This window comes from Sus scrofa, chromosome 2 (genome assembly GCF_000003025.6).
Source record: "Sus scrofa isolate TJ Tabasco breed Duroc chromosome 2, Sscrofa11.1, whole genome shotgun sequence".
In the NCBI taxonomy this organism is placed as follows: domain Eukaryota; kingdom Metazoa; phylum Chordata; class Mammalia; order Artiodactyla; family Suidae; genus Sus; species Sus scrofa.
Window position 1 is genome coordinate 18,067,012 of NC_010444.4, and position 26,655 is coordinate 18,093,666.

The window sequence follows — 26,655 nt, forward strand, 5'->3', positions numbered from 1 at the left end:
TCCAGAGCCCGCTCTCTGAAGCCCATCTCTGTGCTCCTCCTCCTGCCTCCGACCCGCCCCATTTCCCTCATTGTTTTTGTTGTTGTCGTTGTTATTTGTTTGTTTGTTTTAGGGCTGCACCTGCAGCATATGGAGGTTCTCAGGCTAGGGGGTGAATTGGAGCTGCAGCTGCAGGCCTACGCCACAGCCACAGCAATGCCAGATCTGAGCCGCATCTGCGACCTACACCACAGCTCACGACAGCACTGGATCCTTAACCCACTGAGCAAGGCCAGGGATCAAACCCACATCCTCATGGACACTCCCCCCAAGCTCACTACTGCTGAGCCACGACGGGAACTCCCCTGTTTCCCTCTTGCTCGCTGTGTGGGGACATCCTTCGGTGGCTGCCTGCTCTTTCTCCTCTCCCTTCTTCTTGCCCCATCTCATCTCCTTTCATCTCAGCTGTCAGCCTTGAATGGAGGCACTGGTCCCTGCAGGCCTCTTGTTCATGTATCTGAGCCACCTTTCTCCTCACTGCATTCATTCAACAAACATCTCTGTATGTAGACTGTTGCTCCTGGCACACAGTAGGTGCACAAAGAGAGCTGGGCAGGGTCAGAGCTCAGGATGTTTGTTAGAAATTTTTCCTTTATTCCTCAGGGACTTATGCCTGCCTGTCGGCAGCCTGCCTCATCCTGGGTTAAGCCCGGGGCTACAAAGGGACAAAGGACGTGATGTCCCAACCTGATTCTCTAGGAGGAACTGGACATTCAGGGTGTGATTATACATGAGTCAGGAAACACTGGTGGTAATTAGATGGAGGACAATCTGTAAGACTGTCCTGGGCTGGGAGGGCTTCCTGGAGGAGCTGGCACTGACAGGGCCTTGGAGGTCCAGCTGGAAAAAGGGACATTCCAGGCAGGTGGTCAGACAGAAACCAAGGAGGTGAGTGGTTGCGCTTGGTCAGGAGTAATTCAGCCTGAGTCTCAGACTCTGTTTTCCGCGGCTGTCTTGAGGAGGGCATTACAGAGCGAGCCGGATCCTGATGGGCCCCGGGACTCGAACTGCCGTGCTGCGTCTTCCCTCAGCGCCTCTGGATCACCCAGATGGCGAGCGATCTGCGGGCTCTGCCTGGAGCCCAGCACCGTCACCCATCCCATCCCTGGCGCCCACCTGTCTCCAACAGGCTGGTTAAACTCGGCGTCACCTGCGGAACAGCCGCGAGCACTGCAGCTATTGATTCAGGAGGATGGAAGGCTCAAGGTGTGGCGGCTGCCTCCACGTACGTGTCCACAGTGGTGTCTGGGGGAGGCCCCTGGAGGTTTAGAACCAGGACCAATGAGCCACAACAACAGGAGACAGACACGGACGGGGCCTGAGGGCCAACAGTCCAGCTGGTCTGCCGGCTGGGAGCTCTCTGTCACCAAAGCCTGGATGACAGCACTTGGTGGAGATGCTGTAGGGTGACAGCAGGTGGAGATAAATGCCCCCGAGGCTGGGATGTTGGGACTCATTACCTGAGAGGGCCCTCCTTGGCTTGTCATTCTGGGCAGCTGGCTAAGTCACAGAACCCTGGGGAAATTTTCCTTTGCTGTCTCAGTGAGGGGCCCAGCCTCGGAATGTAAAGCCAGATGACCAGTAATCAACACTGAGATTTAGAAGGGTAATTCCCTCTCTGGGAACCAGAGAACCTCGGTTTGCCAGACTCCCTTCCATCTCTAAGCCTTTCCAGTTAGCAGGTGTTTGCCTGTACGGACATGCGCCCCGCCCCCGCCCCAACTCCAGAGCCTAAGGGGAAGGTCCCACTGGTGCTTAAGGCAGGAGGCCGAAACTGTAACATGGTCCCCGCTTGCGCTCCCACTCCAGACGGGGTGGGCTCCAGACGGGGCGTGCCTGCTCCCATTTGCCGATGAGGCTCTGAGACTTAAAAGGCATCGTCCCAAGTCACAGGCAGACTGTGGGAGAGCTGGGACCAGATCTCGCAACCCTTGGTCTTGTGATCTTTGCACACGATATGCTGTCATCCCACGCCTGCCCCTTCGTTCTGTCTCGTTGGGGGGCGATTGGAGGGGGGGAATGGAGGCTTACTTCCTGCTTGGAAAGCTGGGCATTCTGCCGCCTCTCCTGGGCTGAGCCTAGAACCAGCTCAGGGTTGAGGGGCTTCCTCCTTGCAGCCTGGTCCTCTGCCCCCAGGATCCTCGGAGTAGAGGACCGACCAAGGACTAATTAGGGCACATTTCCGGCATTCTAAGTCCTCAGTGTCCCTGGAATTAACATGAGGCGTTTGGTCCCTACCAACTCTCACTTTTTTTTTTTTTTTTTTCTTTTTAGGGCCTCACCTGTGGCATATGGAGGTTCCCAGGCTAGGGGTCCAACCGGAGTTGTAGCCACTGGCCTACACCACAGTCACAGCTACACGGGCTCCAAGCCGTGTCTGCGACCTACACCACAGCTTATGGCAACACCGGATCCTTAACCCCCTGATCGAGGCCAGGGATCGAACCTGCATCCTCATGGATACTAGTCAGATTCATTTCCGCTGCACCACAACAGGAACTCTGACCTTTGCTTCTTATAACACAGCGTTTCCTCTGCACGGCACAGCCCCTGTTGCTGTGTGGGGTAGTCCTGATCCCAGGCTGAATGCCAGAGGATACTGTGAGGTTCCGTGAGGTCATGGCATGGGGCTTGGGGGGCACTGCTTGGGCAGAAGGGGCAGGGGCTGCCCCCCTCGTCTGGCCTCCAGGAAGTTGCATAACAGAGATGTTTATTTTTGGTGAGGCTGGGTGGGATTTCTTCTCTTAAAAAAAAAAAAAAAAAAAAAAAAAAAAACTCAAAACATAAAACTTATTTGTCTGCCAGGAAGATAAATATCTTTGCTGAAAGCTCTTGGCTCGGCTGCCAGCTGCAGTTTGCAGAATGCTGTCACCGAAGCCGTGGTAGTCTGCGTGCGCCTGGGCTCACATGGCTGTCATACATGATGCCTGAGGGCTGGCCCCCCACCCCGCTGGCATCGACGCTGCCGGTGGCCCCCGGGGATGGCCGCCCAAAGCCGCTTCCAGGCCCACTCTGGGCATTCACCTCTGCCCGCTTTTCTGCAGTGCCTTGGTGGGAGGTGAGGAGGACAGAGGCAAAATGGCCTTGTCGGCTTCCCCAGCACAAAGAGAGTCCCCAGTCTACACAGAAAGCCAGGGATGAGAGTGAACCTGAAGCTCCAGCCCCAGAACCCAGGCAGCGTCAGGAGGCCTGGGCTAGAGGCATGGTCTTGACACTTAATGTCCACTGCTCAGATCTCTTTTCCCAGAAGAAGAGACCGAGGGTCAGAGGGGTTGGTGCTCACACCAGCCACAAATGGTTGTCATGGTCAGAGCTTTCACGAGTGAAAGGTCTTGTCACCTGCTCCGCACACGTCTTATTAACACGGGTGTTATTTCGCTCTACAAGCGTCACAGTCAATGGAATTTGGCTCAGAGAGGGACCCACACCCCTGTCTCCAGACACCAGCCCAACACCCCTCCCACCACACCCGCGCTCACTCCTGCTCTTGGGTGCCCCGGGGAGGGCCTGCCCATGTGGAGGGCTTCTCCAGGGTCGGAATCTTCTGCTGCTCACAAGTCCAGACCAAAAGTGGGAGTTCCTAGCTGTATGGACAGAAGCCTGTGCGGCCCACATGTCAGCCTTTTTAATCCCACAAGATCCTAGAGACGTCTTCCTCCCCATTTTATAGGGAGGGAAACTGAGGCACAGAGGTTAAGTGAACCGTGCAAAACACACAGCTGGGGAGTCACGCACGTGACATTCACACCCTGGTACCAGTCCCAGAGCCTGTGCTCTAACCTCTGCCCTGGAGTGAGTGTGTCTGCTCAGGGTGCTAAGTGTGTGGTTTGGACACGAACAAGCTACTCCTCGTCCCAGCCTCCCACCCTGGCCGCCGCCTCCCCACCCTCAACCTGCATGGGTGGATTGGCCCTTCCAGCTCTGAACGTCTGGGCATCAGCCAGCAGAGCCCCGTTCTTTTAGACAGCAATGGCTGTGGGCCCGGCCGTGAGCTTTATATAAATCTGCTGGGGCCCCTGTCACCGTCCTGGGCATGGAGGGGGAGGCGCCCACCGTCCTGAGTACACGCAGCCCCCACCTGGAGGGGCAGGACGCTGTCGGACCCTTAGGTGAGACCGGTGCAGAGGGCTAGGGGATGGGCCCCCTCAGCACTGGATTCTCAGGCAGTCTCCATCGTCCCCCCTGAACCCCACATAGGACCAGACCGGGAAAGGAGGGGCCTCCTCTCTTCACCCCAAACCCTGTGGGGCCAAAGCTCCACTCTGGGAGCCTGAAGCCCTGAGACAGCATCCTCAGTGCCTGAGGAGAAGTTCTAGCAAAGGGAGGCCTTCTGCAGGGAGAAGCCCAGGGCCAGTGGGGTGGAGATTAAATGGAGCAGAGGTCGAATTGGCTGACCCAGAGTCACAGAACATTGGAGCTGAAGAAGGCCTGATCGGAGATTTTTTTTTTCTTTTTTTGCTTTTTAGGGCCACACCTGAAGCATGTGGAAGCTTCCAGGCTAGGGCTCAAAGCAGAGCTGCAGCTGCCAGCCTATGCCACGGCCACAGCAACGCAGGATCCGAGCCGCGTCTGTGACCTACACCACAGCTCACGGCAAGGCAGATCCTTAACCCACTGAGTGAGGCCAGGGATCGAACCCGAATCCTCAGGGATACCAGTTGGGCTCGTTACCATGGAGCCACAACGGGATCGTCCTCATTCTGAGATGATTGATGGATGGCAGAGGCTCAGAGAGGGAAAGGGACTCATCCATGGTCACACAGCCTGTTCATGGCAAGCCAGGGTTAGAACCCGGGCCTCCTGACCTCACGTCCAGTACATCCCCAAGAGGGGGAGGCAGCAGGTGGCTCCCTGACCCTTCCTCCTCTCGTGCTGGGTTCAGTCTTCGGTGTTTGACCTTGTTTCCTCCCCCCGCAGCCAAGGAGAGCTCCCTGGGGGAGCCGGAGTTGCCGCCCGACTCTGACACCGTGGGGATGGACAGCAGCTACCTCAGTGTGAAGGAAGCTGGGGTGAAGGGGCCCCAGGACCGCGCCAGCGCCGACCTCCCCAGCCCACTGGAGAAGGCCGACTCCGAGAGCAACAAGGGCAAGAAGCGGCGGAACCGAACCACCTTCACCAGCTACCAGCTGGAGGAGCTGGAGAAGGTCTTCCAGAAGACCCACTACCCCGACGTGTACGCGCGGGAGCAGCTGGCCATGAGGACGGACCTCACCGAGGCCCGCGTGCAGGTCAGAGAGGGCGCCTGGGGTGGGCGTGGGAGAGCAGGGCCTGCCCTTGGCCTGGCGGCTGGAGCGGGGACCCCCTGACTGTCCCCAGGTGCACGGGGGCTTCCGGCACCAACGTCCAAGGGGCCCATCTCTCGTGTCCCTGCGCCAACCAGAGCCCAGCCTGCTTGTATTCACTTGACTATCTGGCTTCTTGCTCTTTTGGAGCCAGGGAAGGGCTCCCAGGGGAGGGGCAGGAAGCCTGCCAGCAGGACTTCTGAGCTCTCTGGGGTGTGAGTCCAGGCCCTTTCATGAAGCAGGTGATGACTGGGGGGCTTATCTCTTACAAAGGAAACAGTTTGACAAACTTAAGACATCCATAGTGGCCCAGCAGGCAGACGTGGAGAAAATCCAGTGGTTTTTTTGCTCAGGATGGCTGGCTCCGCCTCCATCTTTCAGGTTCCAACTCAATATGCCTCCTCTAGGAAGTCCTTCTAACCACCATGCCTAAAGCAGTAGCCCCTACCATCATCCAACCACCAAAACACTCACCCAGCAGAGCCCAACACAGCTCAACACAATGCAACAGACACAGTGCAACATAACCCAGACCAACACAGTTCAACACAGCACAACGCAACACAGCTCAACCCAATTACAGAGCCCACAGATCCCAACCCAATGCAGCTCAACCCAATAACAGAACCCCCAAAGCCCAACACAACAAACCCCAACACAGCTCAACCCAACCCAACCCAGCACCATAGGATCCAATAGAATTCAACCCAACCCAACCCAACTCAGCCCAAACTAACACAACACAACACTGGCCAACTAGGTCACCTTCTACCACATTATCCTATTTTATCTTCTTTGTAGAATTTATGACTGGCTTAAATTATTTTACCTGGGGAGTTACTTCTGTGGCTCAGTGGTAACAAACCCGACGAGTATCCATGAGGACTCGGGTTTGATCCCTGGCCTCGCTCAGTGGGTTAAGGATCCCATGTTGCCGTGAGCTGTGGTGTAGGTCGCAGACACAGCTCAGATCCAGCGTTGCTGTGGCTGTGGCCTTGGCCGACAGCTGCATCTCTGATTTGACCTCTGGCCTGGAAACTTCCATGTGCTGTGGGTACGGCCCTAAAAAGACCAAAAAAAAAAAAAAATTGTTTTATCTGTCTCATTTCACTAGAATGTGAGTGCCTTGAGGGGAGGTACTATCTGATTTCCATCACTGTATTCCTACCAGTTAGAGAAGGCCAAACAGAACAACAAAGGCAAAAAATGAATGTATGTATGTGGACCAGCTGACCTCTGTCCAGAGAGGTGTGGCTCCCCTCCTTCCATGAAATCACAGCAAAGAAAGCACCAGAAAGGAAGCAAAGCCCTCCAAGGACCCAAAACACAGGTGACAAGATCCAGGCTGTCAAGCTTCAGCATAACACAAAAGAAATGTCATGTCCAGCCTGCTTTTCCAACCCAGAGCATGTTACAAAGAGCAAATCAGATGTTGGCAGTTCTTCCCCCTTCAGTGGGCTGCAGAATCAACAGCTTGAGAGCAAAGAGGAGTGTTGTTTTGTTTTGTTTTTTAAGCCACACAGCTCAGCTGAGGGTCCTTTCAGCACCAAGGCAAAGAGCGCTGTTACTTAGCAGACCCCACAGAGACCCCCTACTGTATTCATGCACTAAAGAATCTCCAGCAGTGTTTCTAAGGCGTCCATAAAAGGGTCATCCATCTCAGCCATGCTCTGCTTAATAAGGCAGCGGCATCTGCATTGGGGTCCAGAAATGTTTCATCTCATATGGCTAATGGGAAAAAGGACCGGGAGTTGTCAACGAACACACAGCCACCCAGAAATGGCAAGGAGCCCAAGGGATTTTGGAACGGTCGGGTCATTTAACCATAGGTCCCTGAGGACAGGCTTCCCGGCTTATCCTCTCCAGCTCACAGGCAATGTTTGCAGAAGGAAACATTGGCACTCCAGAAACCCTCTCACCGCCCTGCCCCACCATCTCACTTGATGCGGGATAACCAGCCTTGCAAATTCCAGTGCCTCGGGGTCTGGATGGGAACCCCAGCCTCTGGCCTCAGCTCAGCCAGTGGATTTGGGAGGAGCCAAAAGTGTAGTTGGTGGGCCCTGGTCGTTGTCCTGTGGGTGCTGTGTTGGTGTGGGGCAAACCATTTGTTTTCTGTGTCCTAATAAATGGACCGGAGGGCCCGGGAATCTAATTCACTTGGTATGGAAAGAAGGATGGGCCTTCTGGTACACATGGAAATGACATTGAAGTAGGTTTAGCATTTTTCAGGCACCACAGCACAGCTAACATAGAGTGGTCTCTCTGCACACACACGCGCGCACACTCACACTTATACACATGCGCACATTGGTGCCTACTTCCGAGAAGGAGCTGAGGTAGCTAACAATTAAAGATTTATTATTTTCATCCAAGAACAAGAGCGATGTCATGAAATAGGAAGGTGATTATGCCAAAGATCTAGGCTAAGGATCCTAAGTGGGCACTCAGCCCAAATTTCCTCCCTGAGCTTCCTGGCAGCCAAGGCAGAAAGGGAAACTCTGATAGCTTATCATCCAAGGGGAGGACCAAGGATTTTGAGACTGCCAGTGCTGGAAAGGATCACCTGGTCCTCTCCTTTGATATCGAGGAAGAAGAGGCCCAGAGGCGGAAACAGTTGCCTGTCACCAGGTGACTCGGGAAAGGCGATTCAGTGGCAGTGCTGAGACCACCATGTGGGATCCTGAGTTCCAGCCCAGTGCTTCTTCTGCTTTAGTCTGTGTACAGGACACAGGCCAGATTGTGCTGAGACTTTTCTTTGTACAAAGGCAGCAGGGTGGGTGGGATCGTCCTGTGCGTCAGAGCCCGGGGTTGCCCCTGGCCGTGCCCCGGCGGTGGGGGGAGCCGTGATTGCTGCGTTTGTTTGGGGTCCATACCCGGCTGGTGGGAAGCCAGGTGCCTGGTGTAGGGTGGCAGTGGGGACAGGGAGGGGGCGATGGGGCCCGCGAGATGGACCTTTTCTGGGAAGGAGTCTGGGGTTTGGCCCCGCTCCAGGGGCGGCAGGGGCCTCCCTCTGCTGTCTGGGATTCCAGTCTCCGCAGCTGGTGTCTGAAGACAATAAGACGGAGGCGTCCCCGCCCTGGGCCACCCCGCCCTGGCCCCAGATGGGCTGCGGTTAGCGAGGCCTCCTCCAAGACGGTTGGTTCCTTGGGGAGAGGCCTGTGTGGAGTGGGCCCAGGCTGGGGTGGGCCTGGAGCAGGGTGGTCCTGGGGTGTGACACGCAGAATGGGAACCTGGGACCCCGCGGTCCCCTCTCCTCCCTGGGGTTGCCCAGTGGGGGCAGGTCTAGGGCTGCAGAACTGGGGCCTGGAGCATCTAGGGTGCAGCCATCAGAGCCCCAGGTCAGACGGGAAGGCTGCCGTGAGCCTCAGGGCCTTTGGATGTGCGCACAGAAGGGGCCCGTTTGGAGACTGAAGACCAGCGAGGCTAGCTTAGCGTAAGCCTGATCTGGGCAGGAACATCCCAGCCTTGTGGGCAGGGTAAGGCCCAGGGGGGAGGGACCCACTCCCTGCAACCCGCCACCCCCCACAATCTCCCTCTTTAGCCCTCACATAAATCCCTCAGCCTGAGCCTTTTCCACTCCCTTCCCCAAGCCAGCGCCTCTCCCCCGCTGCTCATCTATCTTCCCAGATAACCCAGGTTCCCCCTCCGCAGCTCCGGCCCCCACCCCGCATTCCATCTCCCCCTATTTCCCTCCTCCCCCAGTCCCAGGCCCTATGGCAGGACACTGGCTGCCTCCTTCCCCATCCGTGTCCCTCCCAGTCCATCCTGAGTCTGCGTGTCACCTCCACCAGCACCTCTGGACCTCCGTGCACCCACCATGGAACCCGAGTCCCCAGAGACTCAAGGGAAACCCCCAGTGTGGCAAGGTCACCTTTTCGAGCCTTCTCCCGAGCCCCAAAGAAAGACAGCAGTCATATATCTACATGCTTCCAGTGGGCTTCTCCCCTCCCCCGGCTCTCCCCCCCACCTCAAAGAAAACCCTGGGAGGCTGAGGAAGGAGCGGAAAGACTGAGCTAAGCCTGCAGGAAATTAAACATGAAATGAAAACAACGCCTCTGATTCATTCTCTCATCCTGCCCCCCAGTCCCCCATTCCAGGCCACTGATAAAGGGGGATCCCGTTTCAGTGGCGCAGAGAGGAGACCTGATCTGTCCTTGGCTCCCAGTGGGCGGCCTGGACCCAGATCCCAGGAGCCCTGGGAAGGAAAAGGGGCCCCTGGTGGCTCTGGGGCAGCAGTGGAGACCCCGGCCCGGAAGAGGGCCGGCTCAGGGCGGGGGGGTGCCCAGGAGAGCACTTCTCCTGCAGCTGAGTCAAGACGGAAAACGAAGTGACACAAAGAAATGCGGGCAGCACCCTGTGTGTGTGTGTGTGTGTGTGTGTGTGGTGAGTGTGTGTGTGAGTGATATTTGGGCTTGTTCACTGCGACGAGGTGCAGCCTCACTCTCCCTCCTCAGCCCCACCCTCCCCACACAAACATGAAGCACACACAGCCCTTCTTTTCTGACCTCTTTCTTCTAGAACAAGCCTTAAATGAACCAGCGGGAGGCACCCTAAACCTCTCTCACCTGCTGCTCTTGGAGGCACCACCCCTGGGAAGAGCACAGACATTGGCCCCATTTTCCAAATGCAGAAACTGAGGCCAATGGTCATGGCAAGCGCTCCAGTAAGCACTCCAGTGGTCCCTCCGTGGGCCGAGCAGCCTCTGTGCTGCCCTGGGCCAGTCTCTCCAGCCTCAGGCCCAGCCCCCCTCTCCCTCCTCCAAGGGTGCTCAGTAAGGCTGCCCACGCTTAACTGTTTGGGGTGCGCCCTCATGCCCCGAGTCAGCAAGCAGGTGCTCCTCAAACTGCCAGGAATCTCCCTCCAGGAAGCTCTGAGGTCTGCCTTTGACTCGGCCTGCGGCCCTTTCTGAGCTGAGCTCTGCTAATTCCCCGTCTCCCATCATCCCCTCCCCCCATCACCTCCTCTCCAGTTGCCAAGTCCCAGGCAGGGTGGCAGGCCTCAAGGTGAGCTTTTGCCCGTGAGCCTTGGAAAAGCCCTCAGCCTGCCAGAAACGCTCCCGCAAAGGAAAAGGACCCACCCCTACCCACCACCAAAGACCCCGGCTCACACACCTGTCTCTGAGACCACGCTCCCCATCAGGTCCCCGGTCAAGCCAACTCCCAGCCCCCTACTCTGTGACAGGTGGGACTCCTCTCCTCCTCAGCATCAGGCTGCTCTTCGCCCAAGATCTTGCAGCAGCTGCCTCTCCATGGCATCGGGGTGACCCCCTCCACCTGGCATTTGAGGCCCCCCACCATCTGGCTCCCCCCTCTGTGTCCTTTCTCTCCCATCACTCCCCCAACTGGCAGTGTGGCCTCCTGAGGTCTCCTGAGCATGCCCTGCTATTTCTTTTCTTTTTCTTATTTCTTTTTGTCTTTTTGCTATTTCTTTGGGCCACTCCCACGGCATATGGAGGTTCCCAGGCTAGGGGTCAAATCGGAGCTGTAGCCACTGGCCTACGCCAGAGCCACTGCAATGCGGGAGCCAAGCCGCGTCTGCAACCTACACCACTGCTCACGGCAACGCCGGATCCTTAACCCACTGAGCAAGGGCAGGGACCAAACCCGCAACCTCATGGTTCCTAGTCGGATTCGTTAACCACTGCGCCACGACAGGAACTCCAGACACCGTTCTGCTCTTGAAGGCGTGTTTCTAAACACAACCTGGACTTCTGACCCTCCAGCCAGCCAGCACTCGGGGACCAGCCCCAGCCCTCCCTCTACCAAGCCGTTCTGACCGCCTCTGGTGGCCGTGGAACCCCTGTCGCCCAGGGAAGCTTTAACACAGGGTGGGGGTGGGGTTCTGAGCTGGGAGACGCTTTCCAACAAAAGGCTGCACAGGAAGTAGGAGCTCTGAGTCTGGGCCAAGAGGAAGCTCAGACCTTTAGGAAAGCGACGGCAAAACTGCTGTGGCTGATCATCTAGGAGAGTGAGTTTCTAGAGCCACGGTTACAGCTTTTATCAGACTCTGCCCAGGAGTCTGTGGCCCCAGGGATTAGGCCACTCTCGTTGGGGTTGGTTAGATGGCCGCTAAGAAGACTGGTGACAAGTTTTGTGCATGTGCGACGCTTGCCTGCTCTAGATGCGGAAGCTCAGAAAAATGAAGCTGCTGGCACAAGATCATACTCGAGACTCGTTGGTGTAAACCGCCTTCCTGACTCTCAGTGCCAACCATTCTAGATTGTAAACCCTTGAGGATAAAGACCCCGACAGACACATATCTGTAGCCCCTGGCCTTGACCTGGCCATGACCTTCACTCGAGGGAAAGGCTGGCACTGCCTGAAGGCCCGACCCCAGTGACGACCACTCTCTCCTGTAGGTCTGGTTCCAGAACCGGAGGGCCAAGTGGCGGAAGAGGGAGCGTTTCGGGCAGATGCAGCAGGTTCGAACCCACTTCTCCACGGCCTACGAGTTGCCCCTCCTCACCCGAGCAGAGAACTACGCCCAGGTAAGCCCCTGCCCCAGCTACCTGCTCTGGCTCCCAGCTCCTTGCCCTCTGAGGAGGGGGCACTGTTCCCAGAGAGGGGACTCAGGGCCCCAAGTTGTCCTCCAGGCCTGTTGCGCCTGTGTGCCTGTTCCTCGGAACCCGGGAGGCCCAGAGCTCTTTCTGTCCAACACAAGTGTTGACCTGGGCTTGGCTGGACTTCAGAGGAAGGCAGGTTGGGGTGGGAGAATGGCTTCCTCTTCTGCTGCTTGGCCACTTTTGCTTCGGGCATCAGAATGGAGGAACGCTGCAGTGCCCATCGTGGCACAGCGGAAACGAATCGATTAGGAACCATGAGGTGTCAGGTTCGATCCCTGGCCAATGGGTTATAGATCCGGCGTTGCCATGAGATGCAGTGTAGGTCACAGACACAGCTCGGATCTGGCGTTGCTGAGGCTGTGGTGTAGGCTGGCAGCTGTAGCTCCTATTCGACCCCTAGCCTGGGAACCTCCATATGCCATGGGTGCGGCCCTAAAAAACAAACAAACAAACAAAAACAAGAAAAAAAAAGAAGGAGGAACACTGAGGGCCAGAGGGCCACTCCAGCAGGGGCCACTCAGCGTTTCCCAGGAGAGGAAGTCTGAAATCCTGAAATCTGGAGGACTCGAGGCAAGGCTGGACGAACCTGGAATTCTGAGACCAGGACTTAGGCTGTCATCCCAGCTCCAGATCTTTCTCATTTCAGGCAAGTCTCAAGCTCCCTGAGTTTCGGTTTCTTCCCCTGTAAGCTGGGCATTATCCAAAGCGCCTGCCCCGGCTCTTTTATGAGGTTGTTGGAAGGTCTGACTCGATTGGGGGAAAGTGTTTTGAGAATTATATGGCTTCAGATGGGTTGCTTTGCGTGTTCTCAGCTCTCCCATCCCCTGAGTCCTACCTGTCAGCCAGTCCCTCGTCCTAGTGGCATTCGAGACCTCGGTGGGAGGCAAAGGGACGAGAAGCAACGTGAGTAACATCAGGCGCCCAGGACATGTGGAGAGATGTATTGGGGCTGAGTCCACGCCTGACACTGCTCCCGTGTCTGGCCGATTCCTCCCCCTTAGCCCTCCCTGTGGCCTTTAGCTCCAGGCCTGGCCTCGCCCAGCAGTGAACCAGGGCACAGGCCTTCCTGAGCCTCCTTTACCTCTGGCTGTCCCTGGGCTGCACCAGCCCGCAATCCCTGGATGCCCCACCAGGACAAGCTCTGCCCCTCCCCCTCCCAGGATTCACATGGAAGGGGTCAGGGGTCAGGCCCAGGGATGAGGCTGCATACACGCCACCTGCAATCAGCTTTTTCATCTCTTTCTTCCCTCTCTTCTTTCCCCAACCCACCTCCCTCCATCCCCTGGGGAGGGACCTCCAGCCCCGACTCCTTGACCTTGATCTCTGCTGTCTGAGCTCACACGCTGGAGGGAGAGGAACAACCCGGGGCTATGCTCATCCCTCTGGGGCAGCACCACCCATCACACACCCCCCCAGAGCTGTCAAAGGCCCACCCATTTCCCACCCCCCCAACCTGCAAGCAGTTCTTGTTGTCACTGCTGTCCCCGTGGGATCTGGGGGCAGAGTCCCCTCCTCACTCCTTTTAAATGCCTTTCCAGAACACACTCCAAGCCCTGAGGGCGGGGGCAGGGCGGGGGCAGGGCAGGGCAGGGGCAGGCCAGCTGAAGCTGCTGGAGGGCTACAGAGAAGACCATTCACGCAGCTGAGAGCTGCACCGTCTCCTCCTCAGAGCGCATCCCGCTCCCCCTGTCCCCTGCCCAGGACACTTGGAGAGGTGAATTTGGGGTGGGGTCTCCAGCTCTACCTTCCCATAGATGCTGAGAGGAAAATGGGGTCCAGAGGTGAAAGATGGGGCGGGGGAAGGGACTGCAGGTGCACAGCTAGAAGCGGAGATGCTCAGTCCAACCCACTCTCACTGCCCGAGCATCTCCCAGCCCCCAGCCCACCCCAGCCCCAGCCCCAGCCCTGGCACATGGGCCTCCTGCTGGGCTCCATCCATCCACTCGCTGTCTCCAAAGGCGGTCTTTTCTGTCCCCGAGTGAGTTCTGAAGTCTCAAAGGCACCAGGCTCTGGAACCTCCACCACTGACCTTGGCTTCTGAGAGAATTCGGCCACTGCCCACCTCCACCCCCTCCACACACCTCACCCTGCAAGCCCAGAGCCCGGGTTCCCAACACCGGAGCTCTCAGAGTTGCATCAGCTCCCATTTGTCAAGGACCTAGGATGCGCCAGGCCTGGGGAGGAGCTGGAGGTGAGTGAGACATAGTCGCTGACCTCAAGGGGGCCAGGAATGGAGAGGCAAACTCTGCATCTGTGTCTAAAATCAGGGGCTGCCCTCAGCTGCTGAGCTGTGCCCCGCGGCAGCCCTTTCACCGGACCCTTGATGAAAGGTGAGGGTCTGTCCTTAAACCAGAATTTCTGTGCGCCGCTCCCATGGCCCTGGGAACAGAGGAGCCAGAGCACAAACCCAGACCCTCCTAGGGGTCGGGGCGTCATCCATGGTCATGGTCACGGAATTCATCTGTGGGGACAGGCAAGCCCCCGATGGGCTCCCCCCCCCCGCCCCCAGCGAGCCTGTGACGCGTCTCCCTCCTCTCTCCCCAGATTCAGAACCCGTCCTGGATCGGCAACAACGGTGCCGCCTCACCAGTGCCAGCCTGCGTGGTCCCCTGTGACCCGGTGCCTGCCTGCATGTCCCCTCACGCCCACCCGCCTGGCTCCGGGGCCACCGACTTCCTGAGTGTCTCTGGGGCCGGCAGCCACGTGGGCCAGACGCACATGGGCAGCCTGTTCGGAGCCGCGGGTCTCAGTCCGGGCCTCAACGGCTATGAGCTCAACGGGGAGCCGGACCGCAAGACCTCGAGCATCGCGGCCCTCCGCATGAAGGCCAAGGAGCACAGCGCGGCCATCTCCTGGGCCACATGACAGGGCAGCTCCCGTCCCCATCCCCGCGCCCTCCCCCACCTCGGGGCGCTGGCCACACCCACGCTTCCCAGGCCCCCAGCCTCCCACTTTCCTCTTCGGAACCTGGCCTGGGCCCGGGGCCTGACCCTCAGCACTTTCAGCCGCCCCAAGTCTGAGGCCCCAAGGACTGCTGGGAGGGAGGGGGCAGCGGGCACCAAGGCCGAGCCCCCCCCACCCCCCGCTCTTGGCCAGAGGCAGTGGAGAGGCCGGGTGCCCGAGGTTTGCAGCTTTGCATCCATTGTAAGCTGAAGACCCTCCCCCACCTGCTTCCTCCGCCCTGCCCAGCTTGACGGCTGAGTCGAGGATAGCGACTCAGCCATGGCGACAGCGCCGTCACGTCCGTCCTTCCCTCTGCTGCGTGGTCCCTGGGTCACCAGGCCCATAACTGTTAGAAGACAGCCTGTGCTGCAGAATCGGCCTCTGCCTTCCCCTCTCCCTTCTCTTCCTAAAAGCCCCAGGAATCCAACCTCTCAGACCCAAGGTGCCTGCCTCGCCATCACCCTGGATGGCGAGGAGTCCCCTTCCTGCCATCCCCTGTGCTGGACACACCGGAGACTGGGCAGAGAGGAGAGGAAGTGGAGGAAGATCCAGCTGTCACCCAGCAAGGCCGGCACCTGGGAGGAGGCACAGTCCCCTCACAGCCTGGAGACTCTGGATCTGGGCGAACGCTGCAGGGGCAGGTGCAGACCACCCACGGCACCCACGGTGCTGGAAGAAAGCATCCAGGGGGGTTGGGTGGGGGAAGGCTGCAGGAAGGTGTCCGTGTGGGGCAGGGGCTCGTCCAGCCGCCTGACACCCGGCCCCCGACGGGACGACCGTGACAGTGGGCAGGTCTGGGTGGCTTTCTTCATCCAGTCAAGCCCCGCCAGGAGGATCTGGAGAGGCTTGTCCCGCCTGTGCCTCATCCTGGCCACTCACAGAGGCTGCCGAGCAGCATCCCAGTGTGGAAGGACTTCCACCTCGGACACACCAGCAGGGCCAGAGGGTGGAGGGCGGCGTGCAGGATCGGCCAGAGGATGAGTGCACGCTCGCCCGGCCTCCGGGCAGCAGGTCGGCCCCCGCGGCCTCCCCGTCATCTCCAGGGCAGCGCCACACCTGCCCAGGGCGTCCCAGAGGGTGGGGCCCGTGTTCCTCCGGGCAGAGGCAGAGAGCTCTGCCCTTGCACTTTTGTCCTAGGGGACGGGAGACCCCAGCCCCTCTTCTGGCCTCTAGAGAGGCTCATGGGGCTGAACCCGGGGCCACTTGCTCTGTTCCCGGCACAGGGCTCAGATCTTCTCTGGAAGCAGATTCCTCTGCCTGCAGGAAGGGGTCCTTCCGTGTCTGGGGGCAGGGAGTGAGGCGCCTCTGTCTGATGTGAGAACTTCAGGCCTGAGTAGTTTCGGCACCAGGGCCCAGCTGTCATCTAGGCTCCAGGCACAGGGTACCTGCCCTCTGAGGCAGGTTTTCAGACCCCTGGGGACCAGCCCCGCCCAGCAGGTGGCCCCTGGGGAGAAGGGCTTGCCCTTTGTACCTTCTAGCCTGATCCTGTCAGCGAGGAGGGCCAGGTCCACCAGGCACAGGGGCCTGGACTCAGGACAGCCTCTTGGGTGGGCTGGGAGGAGGGAGACCCTCCCCCTTAAGCTGCTTGGGTTTTGGGGGGCATCGCAGGCTCCATCTCCGCGTCACGTGCTCTCACGCTCCGGGAATAAGCCTAGGGAAGTTGCTCCTTCAATGAGAGGCAGACCTCTTTGTGAACCGTAGCTAATGTTGATCTTCTAGAGGCAGAAAGGGTTTTGGACGTTGAATTAAATGTTCTCGAAGGCTTGGCTTTAAGTGTTTCATACGTTTGAGGCTCTTGGAATGACGCTTAGGAAGCCTTTTCCAGTTCTAACTGAGTTTGACTAAAACAACTCAGACTCCCAGAATCTAGGAGGGGAAGGAAGAAATTGCTTCTGGCTGGGGACGGTTCCCCAGGTCCTCCCCAAATGCACTAGTGGCCAAGAAGGAACTTTCATCAGAGGTTATGTTCTCTCCTGGGAGAGAATTGGACAATGAAGAGAGCCCCAGAAGCGGAGGGAAGGGAGAGAAAGGGCTCTGAGTGGAAACTTCTGGAAGGGACCTCTGGGGATCAATTCCTCTATGTGTCTGCCTTCCGCCTGGGCCAGACCTGTCAGGCGAATCTCAACTCAAAGCTTGAGAAGAAAAAGCTTCCAATAAGTAAAAGAAGGCTCCGAGGCGCTGGCTGCCTGTCCCACCAACACAGCCAAGTAGTTAGCATCAAAATGTCAGTGGAACACGTCCCTCTGCAGCTCCCCACGGGTGGCTGCCCACCCCCAGGCCTGTGCTTGTTCTGTGCCAACCCCCTGGGGCCTGCCTGATGCTCTAAGAATCACAGACTCGCCCAGCAGGAGGGATTAGCAAGCTGCTAAAAAGCCTAACCCCTTCAGGACAGAGATGAGGAGCCCCAGGGGTCCCCAGTGGGGAAGGAATTGTCCTGAGCGCGCTGAACCTGAGGCCCAGGGGCCCAGGCAGGCATTCTGGGCTCTGCTGGCAGATGGCACATGGGGCTCTCCCCGGCGGGAGGCTGGGCCCAGGCCTTCTACCTTCTCGGCTACTAGGAGGCGCCCCGCAGCATCCCCTGTGATGACCCAGCGAGCTCGGGTGACTGGGGCAGCAGCATCCTCAGGAGCGAGGTCTCATGAAGGCAGGTGCAGAGAAGGGACCCGCTCTGTGGGTCACTGCTAAGCCAATAAGCTACAAGAGGTGGGATTTCCTTGGCTGTTTGCCTAAGGTCTCAAGAGGGACGGCCGTGGGTGGCTGCCTCCCCGCACCGGCTGTCCCCATCCCTGCTGGGAACCAGTCTCGGCAGCCAAGGCTTGACACTAAGGTGCTGCTACCACCCTCAGATGCCCTCGCTGCTCCCAGGGCACAGGAGGAGGGGGCTCTGGGGACACACAGAGAGGCTTGTCCCCAAGTCTTCAGGGGCACTTGGAGGACGCGGGCTTGGGAACTCGCCTTGAATTTTCTCAACAATACTTGATTCTCCATTCTCACCACCGCGGCTCCAGCTTGGGGAAGCGTGGTGGCCAGGTTAGTTCAAAGACACTGCCGGGTGGGGGTGGGGAATAGCCATCCTGAGGTGGGTCCTCAGCACCCATGACTGCGGCCACCGTGGGCCCAGCGCCTGGGTCCCCTCCGCCCTCCTTTCGGCTGGGTCCGCAAGAGGAACGCGTCCATGAAAATGACCACGAATCCTGCTTCCCCGGCCACATTCTCTCCCTGGGCTGGACACGCTGGGGCGTCTGGTCTGCTCGATGGCCACGACTGTCAGGTGCAAAAGCAAACAGGCCTAGCGGCAGGGTGAGGATGGCCGGCAAACGGGCCCCAGGATAAGAATCCATGACCGCGATAGAGAAAACCAGGAAGACGTCAAAGACGCGGCTTCTCCAAGTCACAGGGAGCCCACGCGACTTCCTAGAGGATGCTGGAGGGAGGAGAGGTGTTCCGGCGAACCAAACGTGACCTGCTTTTGCCCTGTCCCTTCTTCCCCTTCACTTCCATTCATAGAGCTAGGCCTTTATACTACTGATTTTGAAGGGCAGTTTTCAATGTCGAATCGTCTGTCTGGTGTGCAGTGGTTGGCAAGAGAGCTGAGTGCCTGAAGGAACGTGAACCTCAATCAATACTGACTGTTCTCCTTGTAAGATATCGTAACCCTGTATCCACGCAACCTTTCCTTTAGCTTAATGGCCTGGGGTGGAATATGAAAATATATATATATGAAAAAGACATGAAAATTCAGAAAATGTATTAAAAAAAAAATGAGGTCGGTTCCCTAAAGTTTTACTGCCTATACCACCATGTAACTACATTATAGCAAAATATTAAAAGAAAATGTTCTTGCCTTTGAAAGTAAGTTATTGCACTTACATCTTTGGGGGGAGGGGAGGACTCTTGATGAGATGGCACGTTGGGGCCACAGCCGCGGGGTCCAAAGGAGCGCGGACTCCGCCGCCTGCTCCGGCGCCCCCTTTGCTGGGCACAGCCCACACTGTCTGTTTGGTTTTTGTTTGCAATAAACTCCTTCTCCTTCCTCCTCTCAACTGGAACCTGTCTGTTTTGTTCCTGACTTGTGACAGATGAAATGTGATCAGAGGGGCCTCTGAAATCTCACGTTAATTGAAGTCGGCAAAAAATACTAACAGTGCCCTTTTGAACTGCTGACACAGTACAGAGTGGATTACGAGGGCTAGATTAACAACAGGTGGCCGGCCAGGGCTCCTGCACAAAGAGGGGTGCGTGGCCTGCGAGGGGCTGGGGTGCCCCCTTCGTCCCAGAGGACCTGTGGGCAAGCCGCGGAGGGGGCGAAGGGGGGAACCGGGGGACACCCCGGTGTCTCCAACACGCTCATCATGGCCCAGGCCTTCAGCTCTCAGCCCCTTGACGTCACTAGTGCCAACTGTGTTTTCAGAGGTTGGTGTGGGAGCCAAGGCCTGGAGGTCCAGGGTGCGGAGACCTGGCTGCTTGGCACAGAGAGCGTAGGACAGGCTTCCCGCAGAAGCAGGGCCCGGTCCTGGTTCTGCGCTTAGTGGCTGAGAGAGCTTGCAGGAGGCCTGGTCAGGTGATTTTTAAAGCAAAGCTCTACACGTAAATTATGAAGCTGGGGTGGGGTGGGAGGGCAGTTTCTGCTACAGAATAGGCACTTCCTTGCTTCCCAGTGTGAAGGTGACTCAAGGAAGAGGCATTTAGTCTCTGAGGGACCCCTGTGCCAAGGAGGAGGCATCTTTGTGGCCCCAACGACCTGATGCTCAGCTCTCCCGTCTGAAGGAGGGGCTAAGCCTATCCCTGCCCAGTTTACCAGCACTGGAGGAGGAGGAAGTGGAGGTGACATGTGCATGGGCTTTGTAAGCTGATGTGACAAGAGTGACATGAAGAACCACAATTTTTTTTCCAGGAGAAAGGCATCTTCCTCTGACTACCAGCTTTGAGGCCAACCGGAAACTTCTTGTCAACTCTTTCCAACTATATAAATGTGGCTTTCCTGCAGCCACATCTCAGATTTGGTACCTGTAGCATAATTCCTCATTCAGTAAAGATCCAGCTGGTTTTAGGTTGACTTGAGTTGGGGACTTAAAAAAAAAAGATCCTTGTCATCTCTTAAGGTCATGGCAGCACTTGGACTCTCCACAGCAAGTCACCGACAAGTCCCAGGGTGGGAACTGAGGCAGAGGGATGAATGCCACCTGTCTCACAACCCTACTTTTGTCTGTGGAAGCTCAGCAACCCCCAAAACCTGGAGTCCTGATGAGTGCTACTGCCAAAAAGCAGACTGCTTAATAGGATCGTTTGGGTTCCCCTGGTGACTCAACCCAACCCTGGGACCTGAGCCTCTGAGGAGAGTTGCTGGGAGGACCAGGCCAGAAGGGCTTTCCTTGAATATTAGCTATGTATGGCTTAGCCCTTCCCTGTCTGGCCACCAGGTTCACTCATTGTTCCCCAAACCACCTGGGGCCTTTCTCTTGGCCATAGTGCTAAACTTGCCTAGTTGGAATGCCTGTGCCTGGTCACCAGCCCTCTCTACCTAAAGAACTCCTGTGCTTCGTCTGCAGCGTCTTCCAACAGATAATGTCCTCTGCAAAGCTCTTAATCCCATGCTCCATCCCAATTTCCACCCTCAAACTGTTTATAACAGTATCTCAGCATATAATACCATGTGGGTCACCTATGTATATGCCTGATGGCCTGACATGCCTATAAATCTCCAAGAAAAGACAGGCCAATTCTGTTCATGTCTGAATGCCTCAAAAAATAAGTACATTGTCAGAGTTCCCATTGTGGCTCAGTGGTTAATTAACATGACTAGTATCTATGAGGATGTGGGTGTGATCCCTGGCCTTGCTCAGTGGGATAAGGATCTGGCATTGCTGACGAGGCTCGGATCTGGCGTTGCTGTGGCTGTGGCGTAGGCCAAAAGCTGCAGCTCTGATTCAATCCCTAGCCTGGGAACCTCCATATGCCATGGGTGCAGCCCTAAATAGACAAAAGACCAAAAAAAAAAAAAAAAAAAAAAAGAAAGAAAAAAAATTAGTACATTGAGTAATTGAGTGAATGAATGGAAAGGTGGCAAGAGAAGATGTTTTGGTTCCGGATGGGAAGAGGAAGGCTAGAGATGAGTCTGGAGTGAACCCAGCATCTCCACTTGGCCCTGGACCCTGCCCACCCTGTTCCTCTGGGGTCATGTGCAGCCTTGATAAGCCAAGGCCAGGACGGGAATCCTGACTTCTTTGATTTGTGTCCCTGGGGTTGGGCTGGCACAAGGCCAGCTCCCCAAGATGGCCCAAGAGGTGTTGTGTCCAAGAGTGCGCATCCCAGAGCTTTTCCACCCAGCCTTGGGATCGAGCCCTGCTTTTCCCACTCATTCAAGATAAGCTCCTGTCCCTAAACCCTCCACACCCGGCCTCTGCCCCAGGGGCGGTCTGTAGATAGTTTCTTTCCAACTCAAAGCGAAACAGCTCCTGCCTTCATTTTCTTACCAATCCCATTGTCCCAGGTCTTCCTACCAGAACAATTCCCACAAACTGCATCACAAGCTGGCTGCTCCTGGATTTGGCAGAAAGCCTCGATTTGGCCCGTGAGGCGAGGGGTGAGGCAGTGGTGGTGGTCTTTCTCCTCAGCCAGGCCCCGACTCGCATGCGCAGCTGCTCAGGAACAATAGGCCCTCCACAAACAACCCTCCCCTCACCATAGGGCTCAGAAGTGAGGATGCATGCCAGCTTCAGAGACAATGGGGTGTGAGAGTTGACATGCTCCCAGGAATTCTGTGATTCCAAACAGATTTTTCTTTTTTTAGCACAACACAGACCAACAGGCTTGAGGAAGAGCGAACTTCCGAAAAGGCTTCAGTTTATGACCATGTGCTCGCCATGTGTTAAGGTGTTGCCTTAAGTAGCTGGGAGCAAACTTACTGTGGGGCCTGTTCGAGATCTCCCCAGAGCCCTGCTCAGGCTGTGGTTCCGACAACCCCAGCGAAGTTCCCTGGTGGCTCGGCAAGTTAAGGATCTGGCATTGTCACTGCTATGGCTCTGGTCACTGCTCCCGCAAAGGTTTGATCCCTAGCCTGGGAACCTCTGCATGCTGCAGGTACAGCCCGTTTTTTTGTTTTTGTTTTTGTTTTTTTAATAGGAGGTTCTCAGGCTAGGGGTCTAATCGGAGCTGTAGCCGCTGGCCTACACCAGAGCCACAGCAATGCGGGATCCGAGCCGCGTCTACGACCTACAGCACAGCTCACGGCAATGCCGGATCCTTAACCCGCTGAGCAAGGCCAGGGATCGAACCTGCCACCTCATGGTTCCTAGTCAGATTCGCTAACCACTGAACCACAATGGGAACTCCCAGCCTGCTGACTTAAAAAAATGCACAACCTGAAAGTTGAGAGTTAAGTTTTATTTGGGGCAAAATTAGGACTTAAGCCCAGGAGACAGCATCTCAGGTAGCCCTGAGAAAGTGCTCTGAGAGCGTCAAGGGGGAGCTAGGATATGGGAATTTTTGCAACAGAGTGGGCAGCAGGAACAAAAGAGATCTGGCTCAGTGAAATCATTCCCTTGATATGCACCTCAGCTACCTATCCCAAATTTTCACACCCCTCATTCACAGAAATGAATGAACACAGCCCAAAGAAAGGGGGGGGGAATATCAGTATGTGATAAAGGCGAGGGAGCAGACAACACCATGAAGGATTTTAGGGTTTTTCTAGGTATCAGGAGATGCAAGAATTGGGCACATACAATTTCCTCCTGGAAATAATGACTCTCTGAAGACCTGTTCTTCTAGTTTTCCCAGAGCACAGAGTGCCTCACTCCTGGTCTCCACCCTGAGCTCCACTCAGGGGTGTTGCGGGTGGGCAGCTGTAGTGGCTCCTGATTTAATCCATGTAGAGGCTGATGGCAAGTGCCACACTTCAGGTGACAAGCCCCAAACCCAAAACATACAAACAAAACCCCTCAAGGGCTACAGTGTTCATGCCACATCTCCTGAGATTTCTCTTTCAGTTGCATGGCAAGCCCCTTCCTCCTCCCTCCTCCGTCCTCCACCCACAGTGGGTCTCCACCATTGCCAGACTCTGGGGAAAAAGGAAGAGCTCCCTTTTGCTATAATATTAAGGCCAAGAGACGGACAGGAAGCATGAGACTCAAAGGCTGCCCACATCTCCTCTCCATAAGAGGTTGAACAGGAAGCTCTGTCTAGGCAAAGGCATAGAAAAGCATGGGCCAGGAAGCCACGTGATGGCGATGGGAGAGCTGGATTTAAGAACTTTGTGGAGTTCCCACTGTGGCTCAGCAGTAATGAACCTGACTAGCATCCATGAAGATGAGGGTTCCATCCCTGGCCTTGCTCAGTGGCTTAAGGATCCCACATTGTTGTGAACTGTGGTGTAGTTTGCAGATGCGGCTTGGATCCAGCATTGCTGTGGCTCTGGCATAGGCTGGCAGCTACAACTATGATTCTCAACCCCTAGCCTGGGAACCTCCATATGCTGCAGGTGTGGCCCAAGAACTGACTTTGCAACTTGTTAGCTTGGTTATCTTGGGCAAGCCATAAAAATCCTGATTTTCAATTTCTTCATCTGTAAAGTGGGTACAGCCAACTCTTTCCTGCTTATCTTAAAGGAGGCGAGATAAGTGGGGAGGAAGTCTAAAAGAGTTAAAATACTTGAAAATAGTGAAGAGCTGTGTAGACTGAAGGACTCATGTACTCCGATGGTTGGGAAGAGCCAGTGGGGTTGACGTCCATCCAAGAGGCTAAGGCAGGATGCCAAAGGCTAGGGTACTATTTCACAAAGCAGCGTCACCAGAATATAAAGCACTAGGAAGCTCCAGTATTATTTGTGGGATAGGCAAGACAGTGGTGAGGGATCTGGTGTGAGTGCATATTGGTCTTATTGGACTGCCATAACAAAACAGCACACAGTGGGTGGCTTAAATCATAGGTATTTATTTTCTCACAATTCCAGGAAACTAGGAGTCCATGATCAATGTGCTTGCAGATGTGGTTTCTAGTGAGGGCTCTCTTCCTGGCTTATAGATGGCCACCTTCTCACTTGTCCTTATGGCCTTTCTTCTCTCATGCTGACAGCTCTGGTGTCTCTTCCTTTTCCTTTTTTTTTTTTTTCCTCTTGGTCTTTTTGCCTTTTCTAGAGCCACTTCCTGCGGCATATGGAGGTTCCCAGGCTAGGGGTTTAATTGGAGCTGTAGCCACCAGCCTACACCACAGCCACAGAAATGTGGGATCCGAGCCGTGTCTGTGACCTACACCACAGCTCACGGCAACGCTGGGTCCTTAACCCACCGAGCAAGGCCAGGGATCGAACCTGCAACCTCATGGTTCCTAGTCAGATTCGTTAACCACTGCACCACGACGGGAACTCCAAGAAGTGTTATTTAATTTCTAACTATTAGGGATTTTCCCAGATGTCTTTTATTGATTTAATTCTATTGTGATCAGAGAATGGATTTTTTACACTTTCATTTCCTCTAAAATTATTGACTTATTTTAATGTGCAACATATCTGTGGTGAATGTTGCATGTGCACTTGAGAAGACTGTGTATGCAGTTATTGGAAGATGAAGTATTTCATAAATGCCAGGTAAGCCAAGGTGGTTGACAGTGTTATTCAGGTCATCTACAGCTTTCTGATTGTTCTATCAACGTGCTCTATCAATTACTGAGAAAGGAGTATTGAAACAAGCAGATATAACCATGGATTTTCTATTTCACTTTCAGTTGTTAGTTTTTGCTTTAGGTATTCTGCAGCACTGTTATTCAGTTATTTAGCACTGTAACTGTGCAGCATATTTAGTGCTACATACTTAGTGCTACAAACTGCTAGCAAATAACAGTGCTACACTGTTATTTACCTACATTTTCACAATTACTTCTTTTGTCTTCTTGATAAACTTACTCCTTTATCATTATGAATTCTTCTTCCTGTCAAAGTTCTTGAAGTTTATTTTACCCTTTATTGACATAATCACTCCTAGTTTGTTGTGATTCATTTTTGTTTTGTGTCTTTTTGCCTTTTCTAGGGCTGCTCCCACAGCATATGGAGGTTCCCAGGCTAGGGGTCTAATCAGAGCTATAGCCGCCAGCCTACATCACAGCCACAGCCACGGCAATGCGGGATTCGAGCTGCGTCTGCAACCTACACCACAGCTCATGGCAATGCCGGATCCTTAACCCACTGAGCAAGGCCAGAGATTGAACCCGCAACCTCATGGTTCCTAGTCAGATTCATTAACCACTGAGCCACGACGGGAACTCCTTGTGATTCATTTTTGGATGGTATATTTTTTCCACCCTTTCACTTTAACTCTATTTTACAGTTTTTTTTTCCCCTGTAGATAGCATATAACAGTTCTTGTCTATTCAGAATGATAATCTCTGTCCTTTGATTAGAATGTTTAGACCATTTATATTTAATGTAACTATTGATACATTGGGGTTTAAGTCTACTGTCTTGCTTTTTTATTTGCCCCATCTGTCCTTTGTTTACTCGTTCTTCACTCAATCAATTCTTTTGAATATTTTTACAGTATTCCATCTCCATCTGTAAAAATTGTTTTCAGCGGTTTCTCTAGGTTTACAATGGGTATCTTCACAGTCTGTCTTACAGATATCATCCTGGTTTTCTTCCCAACTCACTGGCAATTCCTCAGTCTCCTTTTCTGGTTCTTCCTTTTCTTCCCTAACTGAAATGTTATAGTGAGCCTGGCAATCAGGCTCCAGTTCTCTCTCCAGGTCATCTCATCTAACCATATGGTTTTAAATCCCATTTATATTCAGTCTTAACGTTTCCCTTGAGCTCTAGATAGCTAACTGCTTAATAACACTACTCACAGATGTCCAAAAGACACCTCAAACTCAGCACATTTACAATGGAGCTCTTGATTTTTCCCTCTCGCACGTCCCTGCCATTATCCCTGCCTGGTCTGCCATATGTCATTTAATCATATCAATTGGTCACAACAAAAACCTAGCAGTTATCTGTGAATCTTCTATTATTTTCATCTCCTTTACTAAATTCATCAGGAAATCCAATAGATTCTACTCCCAATATAACTCTTCATTACTCTGTTGCTACCATCCTAGTCCAATTAATCCATGACCATCTCTCACTTGCACTCCCAAAAGTAGTTTCCTGATTTATTTTTAACTTTTTAATTATTTAATGAATTTTATTACATTTATAGGTGTACAACAATCATCACAAACGAATTTTAAGGCATTTTCATCCCAAACCCTCAGTGCATCCACCTCCCCCCCCCCCCCGCAACCTGTCTCGTTTGGAAACCATAAGTTTTTCAAAGTCTGTGAGTCAGTATCTGTTTTGCAAAGAAGTTCATTGTGTCCTTTTTTTAGATTCCACATGTAAGTGATAGCATTTGATGTTGGTGTCTCATTATCTGACTGAGTTCACTTAGCATGATTTCTTTTCTTTGATTCTTGCTCTCTACTGCCTTTTTTCCACATAGTAGCCAAAATCATCTTTAAACAAAATCCCATTCAGATGTCAAAACCTTCCGGTGACTTCCTATCACACTCACAATAAAAAATCCAGAACCCTTTTAGCCTACACAGTGCCAACACAATTTGGCCCTGGCCTAATTTTCTGGCATCATCTTTACCAGGCTCTCCATACTCAAACACTGTGGTCACACAGCAGTTCTAGCTCTTATTAAAAATGAGCTGATCTTGTTCCTGTCTGAAGGCCTTTATACTAGCTCTTCCCTCTGCCTGGTATGCTCATGGTCCACTCCTTCTCAACATTTAGATCTGCGCTTAAATGCCACTTCTGCCCAGCCCACCTGAAATACCTCCTCATGCCCAAGTCAC

The 26,655-nt window shown here is 54.7% G+C and overlaps 1 protein-coding gene across 1 annotated transcript; it reads left to right on the forward strand.

Annotated features, from left to right (window-relative positions):
• Window positions 3,715–18,674, forward strand: ALX4 (ALX homeobox 4). The gene is made up of 4 exons (XM_021083157.1): window positions 3,715–4,148; window positions 4,957–5,267; window positions 11,680–11,808; window positions 14,428–18,674. The coding sequence occupies exons 1-4, from the start codon at window positions 4,073–4,075 to the stop codon at window positions 14,746–14,748; spliced, it is 837 nt and encodes a 278-aa protein (XP_020938816.1). The 5' UTR covers window positions 3,715–4,072; the 3' UTR covers window positions 14,749–18,674.

What these genes read in the sequence shown, in the direction of transcription:
- ALX4 (XM_021083157.1), top strand. Translation starts at nt 4,073, where the DNA reads ATGGAGGGGGAGGCGCCCACCGTCCTGAGTACACGCAGCCCCCACCTG. An exon ending in TCACCGAGGCCCGCGTGCAG is followed by an intron (nt 5,268 to 11,679) that starts GTCAGAGAGGGC and finishes TCTCTCCTGTAG; the next exon opens with GTCTGGTTCCAGAACCGGAG. An exon ending in GAGCAGAGAACTACGCCCAG is followed by an intron (nt 11,809 to 14,427) that starts GTAAGCCCCTGC and finishes CTCTCTCCCCAG; the next exon opens with ATTCAGAACCCGTCCTGGAT.